Source organism: Halyomorpha halys, unplaced genomic scaffold (assembly GCF_000696795.3).
Source record: "Halyomorpha halys isolate HHAL.00 unplaced genomic scaffold, Hhal_1.1 Scaffold187.1, whole genome shotgun sequence".
NCBI lineage: Eukaryota > Metazoa > Arthropoda > Insecta > Hemiptera > Pentatomidae > Halyomorpha > Halyomorpha halys.
The window spans coordinates 95,704-113,451 of record NW_027113649.1 but is presented as its reverse complement, the minus strand read 5'-3'; the positions used below and the strand labels follow the sequence as shown (position 1 = coordinate 113,451).

At 29.9% G+C, this 17,748-nt stretch overlaps 1 protein-coding gene across 5 annotated transcripts in view; it reads right to left on the bottom strand.

The window, feature by feature from the left end:
- The window catches only part of cpo (couch potato), a 41,776-nt gene that overhangs the window by 23,149 nt on the left and 879 nt on the right, over positions 1 to 17,748 (bottom strand). For all 5 annotated transcript variants that reach the window (XM_067051049.1, XM_067051048.1, XM_024360811.2 and 2 more), the window contains exons 2-5: positions 13,677 to 13,730; positions 13,076 to 13,138; positions 7,510 to 7,651; positions 2,411 to 2,541 (exon numbers count right to left, since the gene is read on the bottom strand). In XM_067051049.1, the coding sequence (XP_066907150.1) occupies positions 2,411 to 2,541; positions 7,510 to 7,651; positions 13,076 to 13,138; positions 13,677 to 13,730 (390 nt within the window). The remainder of the gene's footprint in view (positions 1 to 2,410; positions 2,542 to 7,509; positions 7,652 to 13,075; positions 13,139 to 13,676; positions 13,731 to 17,748) is intronic.

Genomic DNA, 17,748 nt, shown 5'->3' with positions numbered 1-17,748 from the left:
TATTTGTGTGTGTATGTGTTTACAATTAAAGGCACATTCTATTGGTTAATATGGTTATATATTCTGATTATTCATAACTAATGATTAATCGAAGTTTTACTGTATTATAGAGATCACTGAAAAACATTGATAACTGCACTGTCAGACAGAATTATGTACAATTTGTGTCATCAGAATATTTCCATATTTTGGTAATTAGTTTATTTATAAGTTTCTGAATAACTATATTTACTTATACTTCACAAAGAAAAGAGATGAATGACTTAACAGGGTTTTTTTTTCTGTTTTAGTCACCAATGTTCAGCAGTAACCTGACCAAGATATTCTATTTCAGACGTTTTAAAAGCCTATAACATATAGCTTTCACAACTTATTCAATAAAATTATCCATTTGTATTCATGGATTGTTCAGAACATGCATAATTCAGATTGACAATACAGCCCCTTTTATCAGGGTACAGGCAAACAGAAAACAACATATAACATTAAAATGAGAAAAAATACAGGAGACAAGCAAGCTAAGTGGGAATTAGATTTTTCAGAGTTGCACTGTTTCACGAACTCGAAGGAACGAAGTTAGCTGATGTAATGTAAATACATACATATGTACAGATTTAAGAGCATATAACCATTTCTTTTTAAAGGATGTTTGTTCTCATCTGATATAAGTACTTGAGTATGTTTTATTTTACTTTTTATGAAGCAAAAGCAACATGCTGTTTCACTTCAGCGAATTAGTAACTAATATTTCTAGAGTCAACCTAATTTTTGAACAATTTTTCATAGTATTAGTTTTGTGTGATTGGTGAAAGTATGATGAATGTGATTGGTAACATGTACTGTGAATATTACCTGGGTAAAAGGAGTTGTGAACAAGTGCAAAGTGATACTACAGAGCATAGTGGAATTAAAGAACCAAAAAAAAAAATAATAAAGAAAATAAAAGAATACTAATGCAAAATGAATTGAGTGAGTGCAATGAAAATTTAGGGATAGATTAATTTGGAGGTAATACATAGCGAAACAGAATTTCAAAAGTACAATATTCCAATGAGAAGCATTAGAAAATTATACTTCTTAACAAAAATAACATATTTTATCGAGCATAGAAAATTATCAGAATTTTTTAATTATCATTTTGTTTATAACTATGAAATTACCAAGTAATAAACTGAAAAAAAAAAAACTGTTTTATATTCGTTTTAAAAAAAAAAATTGTTTTCAACATAATATAGGTCTGATTATTGATAATATTTAGATTGTTATCACTTCAAACCAAAGAAAGTGTTTAAATGTGGAATGATAATGGTTTTTCACGACTTTTAATTATTTTGATTGTTTTTAAAAAAGATTTTCTGGTTTCAAGAGTAGATTTGTTTGGGAATTCGGAAACCTAATTGAAAGCCATTGATCTACACAGGAGATATTTTTGAATATATTGCTAAGGCCTATGTCAAGACAATATAAAACAATTAATTTTGCCTTGATTTTTCATTTTATGGAAATATTTTTTATATTCCTGAATTTGAGCATTTTGTATGAGTAGATTATTATTTATTTATTTATTTTTGCTAGTGGAATATAGAATGCGATAGCTCCCATTTAAAAATAATGTTTTTATCCTAAACAAACTATACTCAAAGTTTTCCAAACTAAAATAATATCACGGAGCATAAATAATATAAATACAAATTGATTTTTCAAAATTTTTATTTCATCAATATCTAAACTTGAAATAATAATAATAAACTTGAGAAAATAAAAAAATAATCAATATGATTTTGGCTAAGTTAGTGTAAAAGAATCACTTCAAAGAAGAAATGAAAGCGTCACTAATAACTAAAATTATCTTAGAAACAAAATGAGATTTATGTACAAAAGATGTATGAAAAAAGAGCCCAGTGTCTCTGATAGAAGGTACTCATTTTAAATTTGAATAGAATCATAAAAAAATCAAAGTAAAAATTATTAAAAAAATCAAGAAGGGAAGGGTTGCATTCAATAACATAATCTATAATAAAGATGGCTGATAGAAAAAGGACGATTTCTGGGTGCATTACATGCAGTTAAATGTCTCTTATATACTTTGAAGCAATGTGCATTCATACAGTGTCAGGATAGGAGTGGAATAAGCAAGCTAACTGTCAGTCTACAAGACTGGATAAAAAAAAAAAAAGATCAAACATTAAAAAACAAAAACGAAGTTTCGCTATGTAGCTTGATAATAAAAATTTTTAGGATTGGTAAAGCAGGGATTCTATACAGGGGAACCAAAACAGAAACTCTTGGGTGCATGTCGGTGTCTCTCTCTCTCTCTCTCTCTAGTTGTCTGTATCGACATTACATGGTGGTATGGGGCGTCGGCCACACTCTCCTGCTTGTCTCCAGATAGTCAAAGATAGGAACGTACTGGGACCTGGGGGTGAAGGGCTGGATGGACCAGTGTGGCGTGTTGAAGAGCAGTTCCTGGTAGTTCTGCAGCATAAGCTAGGGGGTGAGGCCATAGCTCAGGTCCACCGGTGAAGAAAGGCCCACCCAAGTCTGCAACAGTTATGCATAAATATCTCAGATCACAAAACAGCACATATTTGTTAGTAATAATAAATTTTTAATATTCTCACTTCAATATAATACAGAAAGTTATTTAAGTAAGAGAAAGTGAAAATTTTTATTCTATATTTTGTCAATGAATATATATATAAATTAAGATGACAACATTAATTAGTCATAAATATGAATTATATATGTATATCAATTCAATATAATACAGATATATATTGAAGTAAGAGAAAGTGAAAATTTTTATTCTGTATTTTGTCAAGGAATATATATATAAATTAAGATGACAACATTAATTAGTCATAAATATGAATTATATATGTATATCAACTTTTATAACAAAATTACTAATTTTCTATGTCAAAATAAATAAATAACTAGAACTATTAATTGGATATTTTTGAAAAATATAACTATAAATATAAAAGACCTTCTTAGGTAAAATTAAGGAAATAAAAATGTAATGAACTGAAATTTATGAAAGTATATTAAAAAGAGATAAAAATTAATGTAATTAAAAAAGTAAACATACTGGGAAAAAGGTGGGTATTGTTTTTTTAATCTAGCTGTTAGGCCTAATGATGATTTACAATTTCAAATGAAATTTCAGAAGTTTCTGCACCCAAGTTATATTCATATAAATATTGTATAATGAAAAATATTTAGTGCCAAAGATATTTGGCGATAAAAATACTCTCTCTACTTTGTACTGTTTCTTGAGGGATTTTCATAAGCTTAATAGTAATCATAAAAGAGTGAATAATATATACACAAAGAATCATAAATAACAAAAACTAAATAAAATATAAATATAATAATTCTATACAGTAAGTCATACATTAAAAGTAGATTTATTTCTTTAATAACAGCTGATATACATATATAAAAATAAGTATAGAACAGTACTAAACCTTTGTGTACTTATGGTTTGAACCAATTGGTAAATTATTGATTGCTTACATATATTTTATAAGTATGGAAATGAGATATCTAAAATATTGTTTTAAAATATTTATATAAACTAATATTTTCACATTAAAAAAAAAAAATTAAAATCATCTATTCTGATTTCTTCCTTACCAAAATAGGTCCATTTCAGCATAACTGATACTAAGTTCAAAAGATAAATAAATTAATTGAAACAATGATGGTTGATTTTATTTATAGTCTTAATACTAATCAAGTTGATCAAACATCAGATAGTTTAAACTGTCGGCTTTAGAAGGAACACTAACACTAGATTAATAAGCATCAAGACTCACTAATTCTAAAATAAAAAATAAAAAAAAAAATTTAAAACTTTGTAAATTGAAGATGCTACATTTTAAAACAAAATAACTTTTTGGATCACATTTTTTATAACTTACCTACTCACATCTACATCTTTTTGTAGTAGCTAACATTTTAATTGCTGTGCAGATAATATATTTTGGTTGACTGGAAGTGGAAGAACAAAACAATTAATCATTACAGTAACGTTAATTTTTTAGCACCGACTACTAATAACTTTGTACAAAAATAGAATAAATAAAAAAAGGCAAGACTCTTTATAATATAAATATAAAAATTAAAAAAATATCTTCTTAAGAACCATAAAAAAAACTTTTAATAATAAAACATTTTACTTTTCAATAATAAAATACTAAAATAAAAACTCAAGTGGTGATAGTGGTCGATCATATACAGGCAACTTCCTGGCATGCTACATTCAGATGCAGCGCAGGATTAATTCAGGCCCATGGGTATCAACTCTAATTTTTTGGAAAACATGTAATATGGAACTTGGTCTTCAGTCTCTAACTAGAATAGGCTGGTAACATGTAAAATGATATACTGTGCCTTAGATGGCACACATAAAGGTGTTAATTCAAGGCTATTTGTAGCTATGGAAGTTGACCTCAGAACTACAGCAGCACTGATTCGAATCAGGGCTTGAGGGATTGACTTTTATTTCATGGCGGTCCCACAGAATGATTACTTGACCCTTCCACCATGGTTAGAATAAATTACCGTAAATACCTGAAGATGACCCCCTCATCCTATATGTCAAAAATTACCAGGCAGGGAGTAATAAAAAAATATATATAAAAACATAAAGGTGCTAAATCCAATTAACAATACAAAAATTATAGTGAATGTAATGAAACAGAAAAATTCTTTTTATGACATGGAATAGTCTAGTAGTTCGGGCACAAACAACATAGTTGTGAAATTAACCCAGGAGTGGTGTAGCTCTGAGCATTTTGCTCATACTGGGAAATAAACATCTATATTTTCCTAGTATTCCATCTGTTTTATTTACCTCCCGTTAACCCTTTGATCAAGTTATTGCCGCTCCAGTTATTCCCTCTTTTATGTTCCCACCTATACTCAATTCAGTTTTGCTCTGGTCTCCTTGCAAGGGTAAGAATAAGCATTTCTCTTTACATTTTGCTCACCTAGACACTTCCTGTATTTATTTTTTTAACACATGAGCAGATGCAAGAAGATCTTAGATCTTTTATGAAATTTGGATTCTTCAGCCCCTGATGGAAGAGCTACAATTTACAATTTCAATTTCAAATTGCATCATAAAGATTTTTGTCATAATCATATCCAATTATAAATCAAAATAGTACAAATCATCTACCATGAAATTAATACACTTGGGACACCTTAGGGGACCAAAAAGTAGGGCACTCCTGCCGGGTTGATAGATCTTATTATGAAAATTAATATCAATAACAAAAATGAAAAAAAATTATTAATAATGAAAGGGGTTTTCATGAAGCATAAAATCATAATGCCACGTGTGTGTGTGATAAATTAAAGTAAGTACAATAAATACAGAAAGGAAAAATATGTCATTATTGACCACATTAATAACATATAAAGACAAGAAAAAATAAACTTTAACAGTTTCTATTATTGTTCAACATCTTAAATTTTGTAATATCTCTAAGATAAGTTTATATATAAACTAGAGACCAGATACGAGCAGGCATCTCTAGAGGCCTTGTTACATTCAGAAACATAGCTAACTTATTGTATTAAAACATGAAAGTATAAATTTAAATGTATAATTGGAAACAAAAATACTGTAAGTATGTGTAAAAAACTATTATTAAGCTATTAGAACATTTTTCCCAAAATAAATACATAGCCCTTTGCCAAGGCTGTGTGATAATAAAAACCTTTTAAGAACCACTGCCAGTCTGACCAAAACAGAAAACCTTAAACCACTTATTATTTATATAGATGAGATGGAAATTAAGAAACATAACTATAAAAGGAGGCAACTAAATCCTTGTGATGATAAAGATGAGGAAAGATGTGAACAAGAAGTGCAGGCTGGTGTGAGTAGCCTTGTGTTCATGTAAAATTCCTCAGGGCTTTTCCCCCCAGGCTACTATGACTAGTTAGTGTATATGATATTGTTTGAAGCAAAGCCTTTGTTATTTTAAGAAACAGAAATAATCCACATATCCTTAAAGAATATTAGCTTGTCATACACTTAAAATATTGTTTAAGAAATGAAAACAGAATTTGTACCATCAGATTGTTTATACAGGTTCAACATATATACAACATTCGTTGTGGGTATCAATAATTAAGAAGATTGTTTATTTCATCTCTTAACTTAAAAAGAAAATTAAACCTCAATGTATCCTTAAATAAAAATGGAATAGTTCAATATCGGTTATATGAATGACCAAATAGAAAAGTCAATGTAGGAGAAACAATTATCCAATTTAATATAATTTGTTATTTGTAACTATTAGGTTGATGTAGTATTTTATTTATAATAGAATCAAATACAGCCTTCAAACTTCATTTTCTTAAAAAAGGTCAAAATTTTGAAAATCCATTCTCAAGACCTTCATGTAATTATAAGTCACACTATTAGTTATATTGTTCTTGTCATAATTATCATTTATCCAACTACCCCCTGAAACTTTTTCCGTTTTATTAAAATTGTAATTGTTCTTTGTATTCACTGTCATATTGTATTAATAATTCTCATTTCACAGTCAAATTAATGATTAGTATAAAATGAACAAGAGTAAAAACAATGAATAAAATAAAAAAAAAGTCACAATAAGGAGATGGATAAATGATAACTACGACAAGAATATAATAACTTATTACTGAAAGATGGTTTTAAGAATAGACGGAAGTCTGAAATGTTGACATTTTAAGAAAATTAAATTGAAGCTTAAAAGCAGTATATGATCTCTTAGAAATACAATAGTACATAAAAATTAATGAAATAATGTTAATTTTAACTAAAATGAACAAGAATCCAATGTTCAAAAATTTTAAACCAAGATGATGGCTGGGGACATGTTAGAAATAAAATACAATAATAGATGTTTACATTTTAGGGTAGTCAATATTTTGGTGTTAGTAAAATAGTTAAAAAACTAAAATATAATAAATGATATAAAAATTAAATTTTTTTTCAAGTTTAAATTTTAATATTTTTTATATTTATGTATTCAATTTATGTTTTAATCATAGCCCTTCGTGTAATTATACTATATTTATTCTTATCATTTCTTATATAACAGTATATTATTCTTTAACATTATTTTACAAGAACGACGGTAAACATGGAATATTTAAGATACAATACTGTGTATATTTATCTATTTACCGTACTCCCAATCACTATTATCGTTATTATTTCTGGCTATATCCTCATGATGAAAAATGTCATATAAACAAAAACTGTTTTCAAAAAATGAAAAAAAAAAAAAAAAGAACCTAACATATAGTAGAATATTATAAATAGCTTATCAAAATGTTATAAGCAACAGAAAAGGTGTGATGCAAGGAAACAGAAAAAGTTAAAGACTTGCTTCTGGTGTTGTTACAAAGAATTGTATATATGTACAGAGTGTAAAAGGCTTATGTATGAAGAGGAAGATGATTGGCCTGAGAGGAATAGCCGAGATGGTGGTTACTTACGTCCAGTGAGTGGGTGCATGAGAGTCGGGTGTGAGTTGGTGAGACTTGCTGAGGGCTGCTTGGGCTTGCTGACCTTGGTGTTGCTTTTCGCGAACTCCAGCCTGATCGTCTGCGGCATATCCGGGTCGAAACGGACCCCCTGCTGCAATCACATTGCCCCAAGTCAAACAAAAATCCCCTCAAAGCTCAGTGGAGCACAAGCAAAAATGAAAAAAACAAAATTTTTCTTTTTAAAAATGAAAAAAAAAAAATTCTGCCATCTCCCCGAACCGCATTGGACCACTTCCTTACGTAGCCGCTCCTTGTCAGTGAAAAAAAATATGGAAGATTTGAGCTACTGAATGTGAAACCGGTGAAATTAAAACTCATTTAACTGGACCCTGTTATGAACGGATGTATTGATGAAGATGTAAAGAAAAAAAAATTTCAACAAAAGGTTTTGGATGCATCAGTTGTGAAATATCAAAGGACTACTAAAACGACTATATCAAATTAATAAGGACTAAATAATTTTTAATGAAGCAATTGTACAAGGGGAGTAACAATTACTTATAAGCAGAAACTTACAGATTCAGTTCTCAGGTATTCATTGAGGGAATTCATTCGAATATATCTTGCCTCATCATAACAACCAACGACATGAAATAAAAGGGAAGCGATTCTAAACCGACATTAACATTCTGAAAAAATACGACCGAGCCTTTGAAATATATATGTGAATTTCTGACCACACAACATCTCTCGATTCCGATTTCAAATATGCTGGTAATTGATACTTGCTTGTTTTTTTTTTCTTTGATAGAAATTTATTCAGGGGTTGTATAAGCGCATTGTTTTAGCCAAGCAGAGGACTAAATAAAAATATTGTTAAGGTAAAAACCATTGATACTATAGGAGGAATAACTAAAAATTAATTTATTTTTAAAATAATACGAAATCAATGGTGGTGGAGTGAGGTACATAAATGCAACAACGGCCGCATTAGAACGTCTTGCCTTGAAAACATCTGTTTATCTTATCTGCTACTGCCTATTACTCAAAAGAGAAGAGAGTTGTTATTTCTTCTATTGCCCGAGCCACGTTTTTCTGTTTTAAAATTAGAGATTGAAAAAAAGTTCATTTCGAATTTTAAAAAAAGTTAAATATTCACTGCTTGCAATTTGCATTTGTCTCATCAAAACAATTATTCTTGTTTTGTTTTTTCGGTTACAGGAAGTTTTCGGGCGGTCAATAATTCCAAAACATGAAATAATTCCAAATAATTATTTTTACAAAGTAATACACAATGTGTCAAGGGTTCTCAAACAAGACTCATCATAAACAAAAACAAAAAGTCCTTTGAATTTCGACAACTTATTGATACAAAATTTTTAAATAAAATTATAAAATGAAACCGATCTTTGCGAATTCAGAAATGGACTGAGAATTAAAACAAATAAAATATGATGAGTTGAATGAAATTACCGATAAAAAGAAATATATAGATGAAGAAAATAAACTAAAAAGAAGCGGGGGTAATACCGAGGTGAGAAAAATGTCTTTTTAAAACTGATACGGTAAGTAGGTAGCATGCACAAAAAAAAAATAAATAATAATAATAATAAAATAAAAATGGAGTTTCAAAAACTAAAGGCGAATGAAAAACGTTGAATGAAAACGATGATTGATGGTGATCGGAGAAGTTCGAGCGTTTGGAAAGTGATTGCTTGAGGGCGTGCTTGGTGATGGGTCGTTTGGTGATCCCTAGCCTTAGGTCGGCTAGTCACACAGCCCTACATCACCTTCAAAAATTATTGTTTAGTTTGTTGATAGATAGAGAAAGGTGTGACAACTACATAGAGAAGTGGTACAAGTCGGGCCAGCTAACTTGGTGCCAAGGTGAACTGAGGGTAAGTACAAATTAATGCAAGCTCGTGTGTCAGGATTACAGTGAGCGCCGGCCAACCTCCAAGTTCCCCCAACATCTGCTCTCAATTTATTTTTATTGTATGGATATTATCTACCAAGTTGTTCAGAACTTATTTATATATCTTATCTACTTTCGAAAACCTAATAATGTATTAAATTACAAATTAAAATAATTATTGATATAATTAACATGAATTCACAAACAATTGCCGAACAGAAACATGTTTGTATGTTGTATTGTTCGGTTTATTAAGGTGATACCACAAATTGGACTAAACAATATCTGTTACATAAAAAAAATCAGTTATTTAAAAAAACAAAAAAAACAAAACAAATTGTCTCTAAAAGACAATATTTCAAAACTGTTGGTAACATTGACTTGATATGAGACCAATCAGAGTATTATAAATAGTAAGTCACAAAGAACCACTATAAAATTAATTATACAACTTCAGAAGAAAAAATGATTAAGAATGTGATTACAATGTTAAGTTATGTAATCATAATAAGTTAACATATTTTGCCCTTTTTTGTTATTTTTTTTTTAAATTATAACTATGGGAAGTTATATTTTGAGTTATTATTTATTTATTTTTTTTTTTTAGCATTTTTAGATTTTTTAAAAAAATTTGTTTCTACTCTCAGGCACTAAAGATGAATTTTTATTGTTTGTGTTATTATTCTTAAGGGGCTTGCCCCAGAAAGAATAAACATTATTATTATTAAAAATTTTAACTATGATAATGCTATATGCTATAACCGTTATTACATTATCAATATAGATCAGTAAACTGATGCAAAAATAGGTATTTGAAATCAATAAACAGAAGATTTATTTTTAAAAAATACTTATTTTGGGTATTAATAAATAAATACTATAATGCCTTGAGCTAAAAGATTTCCTTGCCCGTATTTTATGAAGTGCCTTAGCAATGATAAAAAAATATATATAAAATTCTAAACACAAGAAGATCACTTAAAATTACTGTACTAATATTCGGATGTCGGGAACTTGGAGGTTAGCAGTCAAATGTTAAATTTTCATACGATTACTAAGCCCTGTGCTATACTAAAGGGCACAGAGCTCACATATATCATGGTCTATGTGCTTTGCAAAAAGCTATAAATGAAGCTAATGCTTTATACAATAGCTATTTATCTCTTTCGAATTCTAAAACTCTTAATGACTAAAGTTTTTTAATAAAGACAGTCATTGAATAGACAGTCCGTAGATCTAAGCTAATAGAGGAGGACCGCTGGAGACATAGTGTCTTCAGAGCATCTTAACAATGTACAAAAGGTTAAACTAGAGGTGCAGTGGTAATTGGAAGTTAGAAGCTGATCTGACCCTAACTAAACTTGTGCAAGACCTAACTACCCACAGCTACAATTAGTATATTGCTCAGTTAGTGGAGTTTCAAGAACACAAGTGTATTCGAATAACATTCCTAACTAATACAATTAGGTTACATGAATATTCAAGGCGATTGAGGAGCGTAATTTTTGTAAGTGGCGTACAATTTGTGTATATTAGTATGGTAATCAGGCGAGGGGTGCGGTGGCTGGGGCATGTTCGGTTTAAGGGGCCAATGTTATTTGGTATCGTAATCTGCGCATATACTTATTGTTAACTTTTGAAATATACAAGCATGTACCCGAATGGTGCAATGATAAAATATATAAACAATACCCAAGAAATTATATGCGTTTTTTACAAACTTTGAAAGTTAAATAATTAAAGATGGTCAGAGTTGCGGTCAAAAGAGAAACAAAAAATATTTGTTTAAAAAAAAATAGTTAACAACTAAAAAAAGTTTTTAACTATATTTTTTTCTCTTTTGACCGCAACTCTGACCATCTTCATTATTTGAAATTATACGACAATGATGTGTGTATATATATATATATATTACTAATACTAATGATACTAAATAATTAAAGCCTACTCAAACTGATCCGATCTCTAAACAACCGTCAAGATCGTCGCAACCGTTCTTATTTGAGCAATAGCTTCCAAAGGAAATCCACTCTGACAGTCTTATACATTCAACGGAGAATGTTTGATATGACTGCTATGTTAATTAAAAATTCGTCTAATTGTTTTCGTTCGTAGGCCATTTACTTCAGTAAGAGTTAACTAATAGATTATATAACCTCTTTTAGAACTTTGATTAAATTCAGTATTGCGTATCACATTTGTTGAACCATGTTGTTTAGAATGTCAGAGCGATTTTACGAGGAAATAAAAATTCCAAAGGACAACTATAATCATTAGATCAATTTTATTCTTTTACTTAAAACGTTCAATTGGTAAGCCTTTGGTCCAGTTTTGATTTATCTTACTATCAACATATTTAATTCACCTTAAATTTACGCAGAAATGACCATGAGACACGTGTTTGAAAACTGTTGTCATTTTCACTCTTTCACAAATGGATTGGAATTTTCCATGAAACATTTTCTCTAATAATTGTTATCAATAGGTAAAACACTTACCAAAAAGATAGTAAAGGTACCAAACTTAACTAACTGCTAAAAAGCTTACCAATTAATTTATCCAGTAATTGAATGTTCATGAATGGTATCTGTTTTCCATTTTACAAATCACAGAACAATAACCTCTTAAAATCAGAAAAAAAACAAGAGGGTAAGAATATGACCAGAAAGCCTTCCTTAATAAAACAAGGAACTCGGAAAAAAGTAAAATCCAGCAATTAGACCTTTAGGATTAATACTCAGAAGAGGAAAGTGAAATACGTTGTATTTGGTGGTATTTTTTTTTTCAAATATATTTAATCCAGACACCCTAAAGATTCTAAATAATAAATATAACTTTTTTTTCAATATATGATTTATCTTGCTTTATTTTATACATTAATCACGTGACTGACTTCTATAATAATATATTTATAATTGTTATTATGTCAAAAATAAAACAGCCATGAACTAAAATTTCAAGCCACGCCTTAGTGAGAAGTAGTTCCAACCAATACCTATATCTCCTCTACAACTAACAAAACATTTCTCCTTGCTCTCCCTAAACATCCAGTATGTTTAGATAATATCCCCTTAATATTTTTAAAATGTATGTATCTTTTAATGTATTTCAAGCACAAAGCTCACCACATAAACTAGATATCTGTTCTCGTGATAGTTTTTCTAGTCGAAACTCATGAACTATAATTATATTTCTAAATATGAAAACGATGCCTTATTCTAAAAAGTTTAATTAAATTTATATTAAAATCGACTATCAATATTAAATATTAAGTAGGAAACATGCGAAAAATATTTAAAAAAAAGAAAAGTAATTAGTTCGCATTGATTACCATACATATAAATAATTATAGACTCTTGGTAATAATTTATAACTAAAAGTCAGATCAGCTTCAAATTTAACATATGCTATGGATTTGAACAATTATTAATTAATTTCAATCTATCTATGATATTTCACTCGAAATGGGACAATTTATCGACAGAATAAAAACGAAGAGTTTAATTCAATGCACTGGGTACCATAAAATTTGAATTAGTGAATGAACCCTGGTATATACTACCACGGTTCAGTCACAAGGTTTGACCTAAACCCGGTACCAGTACTTGCTATATCCCAGAGATTTGGCCAATACTCTACTTAGAGGCCTGGCATACCCACCTGTAGATCCTGCTTCGCTGCTTCTGCTCCTGCTCGAGTGTTGAACGTCACAAAGCCTACAGGCTGAAACATTACAAGTCAATTATATATATAAAAAATACAATTAATAACTAAAACAGGTTTATTCAAGTGATTAAAAATGCTAATTCATTTAATAGTGTCATCAAAGAGGATTTGCAAAAATAATTTGAAATACAAAAAATAATTGTAATTCTCCTTCCTCTGCCATATAAAAACTATAAATCAACAATTTATAGAAATCGATGCTTGACATCAACATTTCTTTATTTATTACAGTTTTTTAATTTTTTTTTTTAGGAATAGAAATGAATTTCTCATCAATGAAAATAAATAGTTAAAAAATATCTTCTAGTATATCCGGAAATACAATACTTAGTATTTCTACAAAATGGACCCATGGAACCAAGGCTGTGGTTCCTCATCCATCACTGAATACACGACATTCAGCATGACGGATGATCAATGATATCTTCTTAGCGTTATCATTAATTATTCAGCTTTAATTAATATTGTTAATTTTAATGTAATAATTAGCAAATTAAATCTACGACACTCATAATAAATACTGTTAGAGACTCACCGAAGCTGTTTTTCCGTTCTTGCTGGTTACTTTCAGTAAAGATCCTTCGTATCCCTAAAACAGATATTTTCAAGATTAAATTATATAACTTATAGTATATTCGGAGTATTTGCCCATAGTGATAAAGAAAAAATGGGCTAGTATCAATGTTAGAAAATTCTATCATATAATATAATGAAGCATTCGAAAATGAATTCTATTTCATAGCACATTAAATTGTCTGTAATTTGAGTTTTAATATATATCTGCACGTTTAATATATCCTGGGATATATATTAACTAAAATAAATTCACCCACTACTTTTTTTTTAGTACATTTTATATGAAATGTTGCTTTTTAAAAAAGTACATTGTGGGAAATATTGAACGTAAATAGCTATCTTAGGACTTATGTTTTAGCAAACTTACTCTACTTTAAATGATCCTCTCTTAAATTTTCTATTGTTGGTGGTTTGGAAGATGTGTAGGTCCGAATGAAAATTAATTTTTCGTAACGTTTTGAAACAGCAGCCATTTTTTCCCCCTACCTATAGTAGGAAGACTCATCAATTTTGACTTTTAGTTATACATATTTTTCATTAAAGTAATAAAAACTGGGGGGAAACAACTGCCTTTTTTCTTCTCTTGGGCTCATTTATGCTTCTTTAAATGATATTCAATAAGGTTTACTTTAGAAGTTACTGTCGTAGGTAGTTCTAAAGGTACGGAGCTCACAAAGAAAAAAAAAAATTTAAACGTTTTAAAACAGTCGCCATTTTTTATTCACCCTAACTATACTTGGCAGATTTATCAATTTTGACTAGTAACTACATAATTTTCATTTATGTAATCGAAAATTGGGCTGAAGTAACTGACTCTTCCCACCTGGATCTTGAGCTATTATACTTATACTACCTTCGAGACGGCTTACATGTCCGAACCACTTCTGTCGGTTAACTCCAAGCCACCTTGGATCCTCATCGCTTGGTTTTCAAGTGATTTGAATTGGATTCACACACACACCTCGACTAAATAAATTTCATTTGTTTGATAATTATATCAATTATGGATGATGCAATCATGATCCCGTCTTTGGATTGAACTTGATTCAATTAGACAAAGGCCATTGTGAACAAAAATAAGAATAATGGGCGCTCATCATAAAAAAAAAATAAAAAAATTATAAATTAACAAAATAAAAGAATCAACAAATAGAGAATAACGTTAAAGCAGCTTTATTAGACAACTTTGTACTGGCATAATGTGAATTGAATTCTTCGTATAATCTTAAACGTTGAATCATTTTTTAGAGGTTAATCAGCAACAACATTCAGTAAGGCCTTTATTATTACAACTACAACACCACCGCAAGTTCCAATGTTGAAGCATGGCCAGTAGTTTCATGTGGTTTACTCAATAGCCCCAACTTCGGAGTAACACCACTAGACTGCTTCTACAGAAATCTGAATGGACCAATTTCTGCAAGTACAGGCAATATAATTGGAATCCCTAAACTACTGGTGTAGAACAATATGTGTAACAAATTTAAAAACTTTAATATATTAATATAATATAAGATCCGTGTATCTTGGGTCAGCTCTATTAAATCATTCCTAGCTTTTCAAATAACAAAAATTTTTACAAGTTCGAAATAGACCGCTATTATTCTTGATTTTATGATACTTCAGACATTTTTCAAAACTGTATTTCAAGATTTTTATAATTAAAAAAAAACAATAAATGACTTTAGATATAATGAACGTAATAATTATTACCCCTATTAGCATCTTCCCGTCCCCTTTACACGCCACTATCCCTGATGAAGACCTGAAACTCAGGTCGAAACGTCGGCATAAAATAAATAAATATAGTTTTGTTTATTTATGTTGTTGACCGCACCCCCCCGACAAACTTCTCCAAGTAATAATTATACCTTGAGTCGCTATATATTGTACCATATCTTGAACAATATTTATATAAATGATACTTCTAATTAGGACTGATTAACAAATAATAGAAAATGTATGAAAACTATGTTTAATTATATATACATACACATATATATTCTCTACTTAACATTGAACTTCCGATTATTACTTTTATAAAAATAAAATTAATAGAATAAGGAAAATTTGTTTTAAATCTTAAGGTTACAGCACAAGAAAGCATCTATTCATTAGTGGAAAGCACTGGGAGTTAATTAATCTATAAGCAGAATTAATATAAATTCAGTTCCGTTACTTCAGTGAACCCGGAGAGCACAAGTGCCGCTATTACCTTCCTAAATAGTTTAGCATGCGCCATAGCATTTCATTAGTAATATTCCTAATTAAAACAATTGGAGGGTAGTAAGGACTGGGGTGCCCTCCTGAATACTTTAACTATAATTAAGATAAAAGTTGCGTGAGAGTCGCTCAGCTAGGGGCCCCCTTTTTAATTAATTTTTAACTTTCCACCCCGCCCAAAAAAACAGAATAGGGTTTGAACGGCCGGTTTATTAGTTAATTACCGATCGATATTCTTATTTCCTGGCAGTAATAATGAGCGAGCTAAAGCCATTGGCGGCCAATTAATACTCATTAATCGAGGCCCGGGGCACGCTCCCTGTACTTTACTGCCCACACACGATAATTAGGAGCGACAATCACCGCCGATGGGATTATAGAATACCTCTCCGCCTCATCCAGTTGCCACCATATATTCATTGTTAATGGATACCCAATCGTTACACTGCTTTATCAGCCCTCTAATGATCTTAAATCCAATATACCACAGGGTTAACTTTGTTGTCTGGGTAACCACAATTCATTGAATATAAAGCATAATCGTATTAATTATTAAAATTTAACCTCAGATTGTAATTTCTGATGTTTCTTATTAAGTGGGGCTAAGCCATATTAATGGTACAGCTTTTAATTTTTGTTTTTAAGCCATATTAAAATAAAATTTAAGAAGAAAAATTACGTAACTTTAATTGTATTTACGTTACTATTTGGTGTAATCGTGATGTCACAGACTTGAATATTATAATCCGAATTTATAAATCATAAGACGGCCTATTTGGAGGTATGGAGTTGAGCTTTGTAGCTCCACTAAACCATCGAATTCCTCTTGTGTCCGATCCTTACAATCATGAATTCTTCGTAAAATCCTCAATTTTTCTTACTTTGACCCAAATAATAATCATCCATAAGGACCTTAATGTCCATTATATACCTGATTTGGCCAGAATCAGATATCAATCCTTCCATGATGAACTCCCTAATCATCCAAATCAATTGTTTCTAACCTTGCTTTACCTACAATATCTGATAATCCTCCTAGGCGTCTGAAAAGAAGTTGGTCTCGAGACCTTCTACACTAGAAATGTTATTAGATTTTTTTTTCGGCGAAGACTCCTATTATCGGAGTCCTATACTGCCTAACCATGGTTGGGGGTTATAGTTTTTCATTTTGTGGGACCCTCAATTCGACATAAAAAATAGGTAAGACTGTGTCTTAAGCCACTGAGCTACGGGCGGCCCAATTTAGAGCTCTACCAATGGTTACATTTTATATTTATATTATACAGTTAAAAATTTCGATAAATAATAAATATATACAAATTTTAATAAAAAGACCGGATTATATTAAGGTCAGTAATGAGTATATCATAAGACAACAATACGCTTAAGTTATCAGAAATTTATATTTAATAGTAATAAATTATCAGTATTACAATGATTTTGAGTACAGGTAGAAAACACCGTTGGACCTAAGCCATTTCAATCCAGAGGAGGGATTCCTAACTGGTTGTCTTCTAGAGTTTTGGCCTGGGCCAGGGTAAGATTCCACACATATTTTTGCGAGGAATTATTGTTAAAGGTACTTTATTAATTATCTTTTCTAATGTTTGTACGTATTTGTATGCATTTTTAACATATGCTCGTCCAGTAATATTTTGCGCAGACATTCACACATCGCTGACTTTTTTGCCAGCATCTGTAAAAATGATATGGCCATCATAAAAAAAAAAAACGTAACTTGTTAAAAATCATACGTTTTTCACTGAAATTTTGAAAAATGGTATATAACCAATTTTTATTTATATATA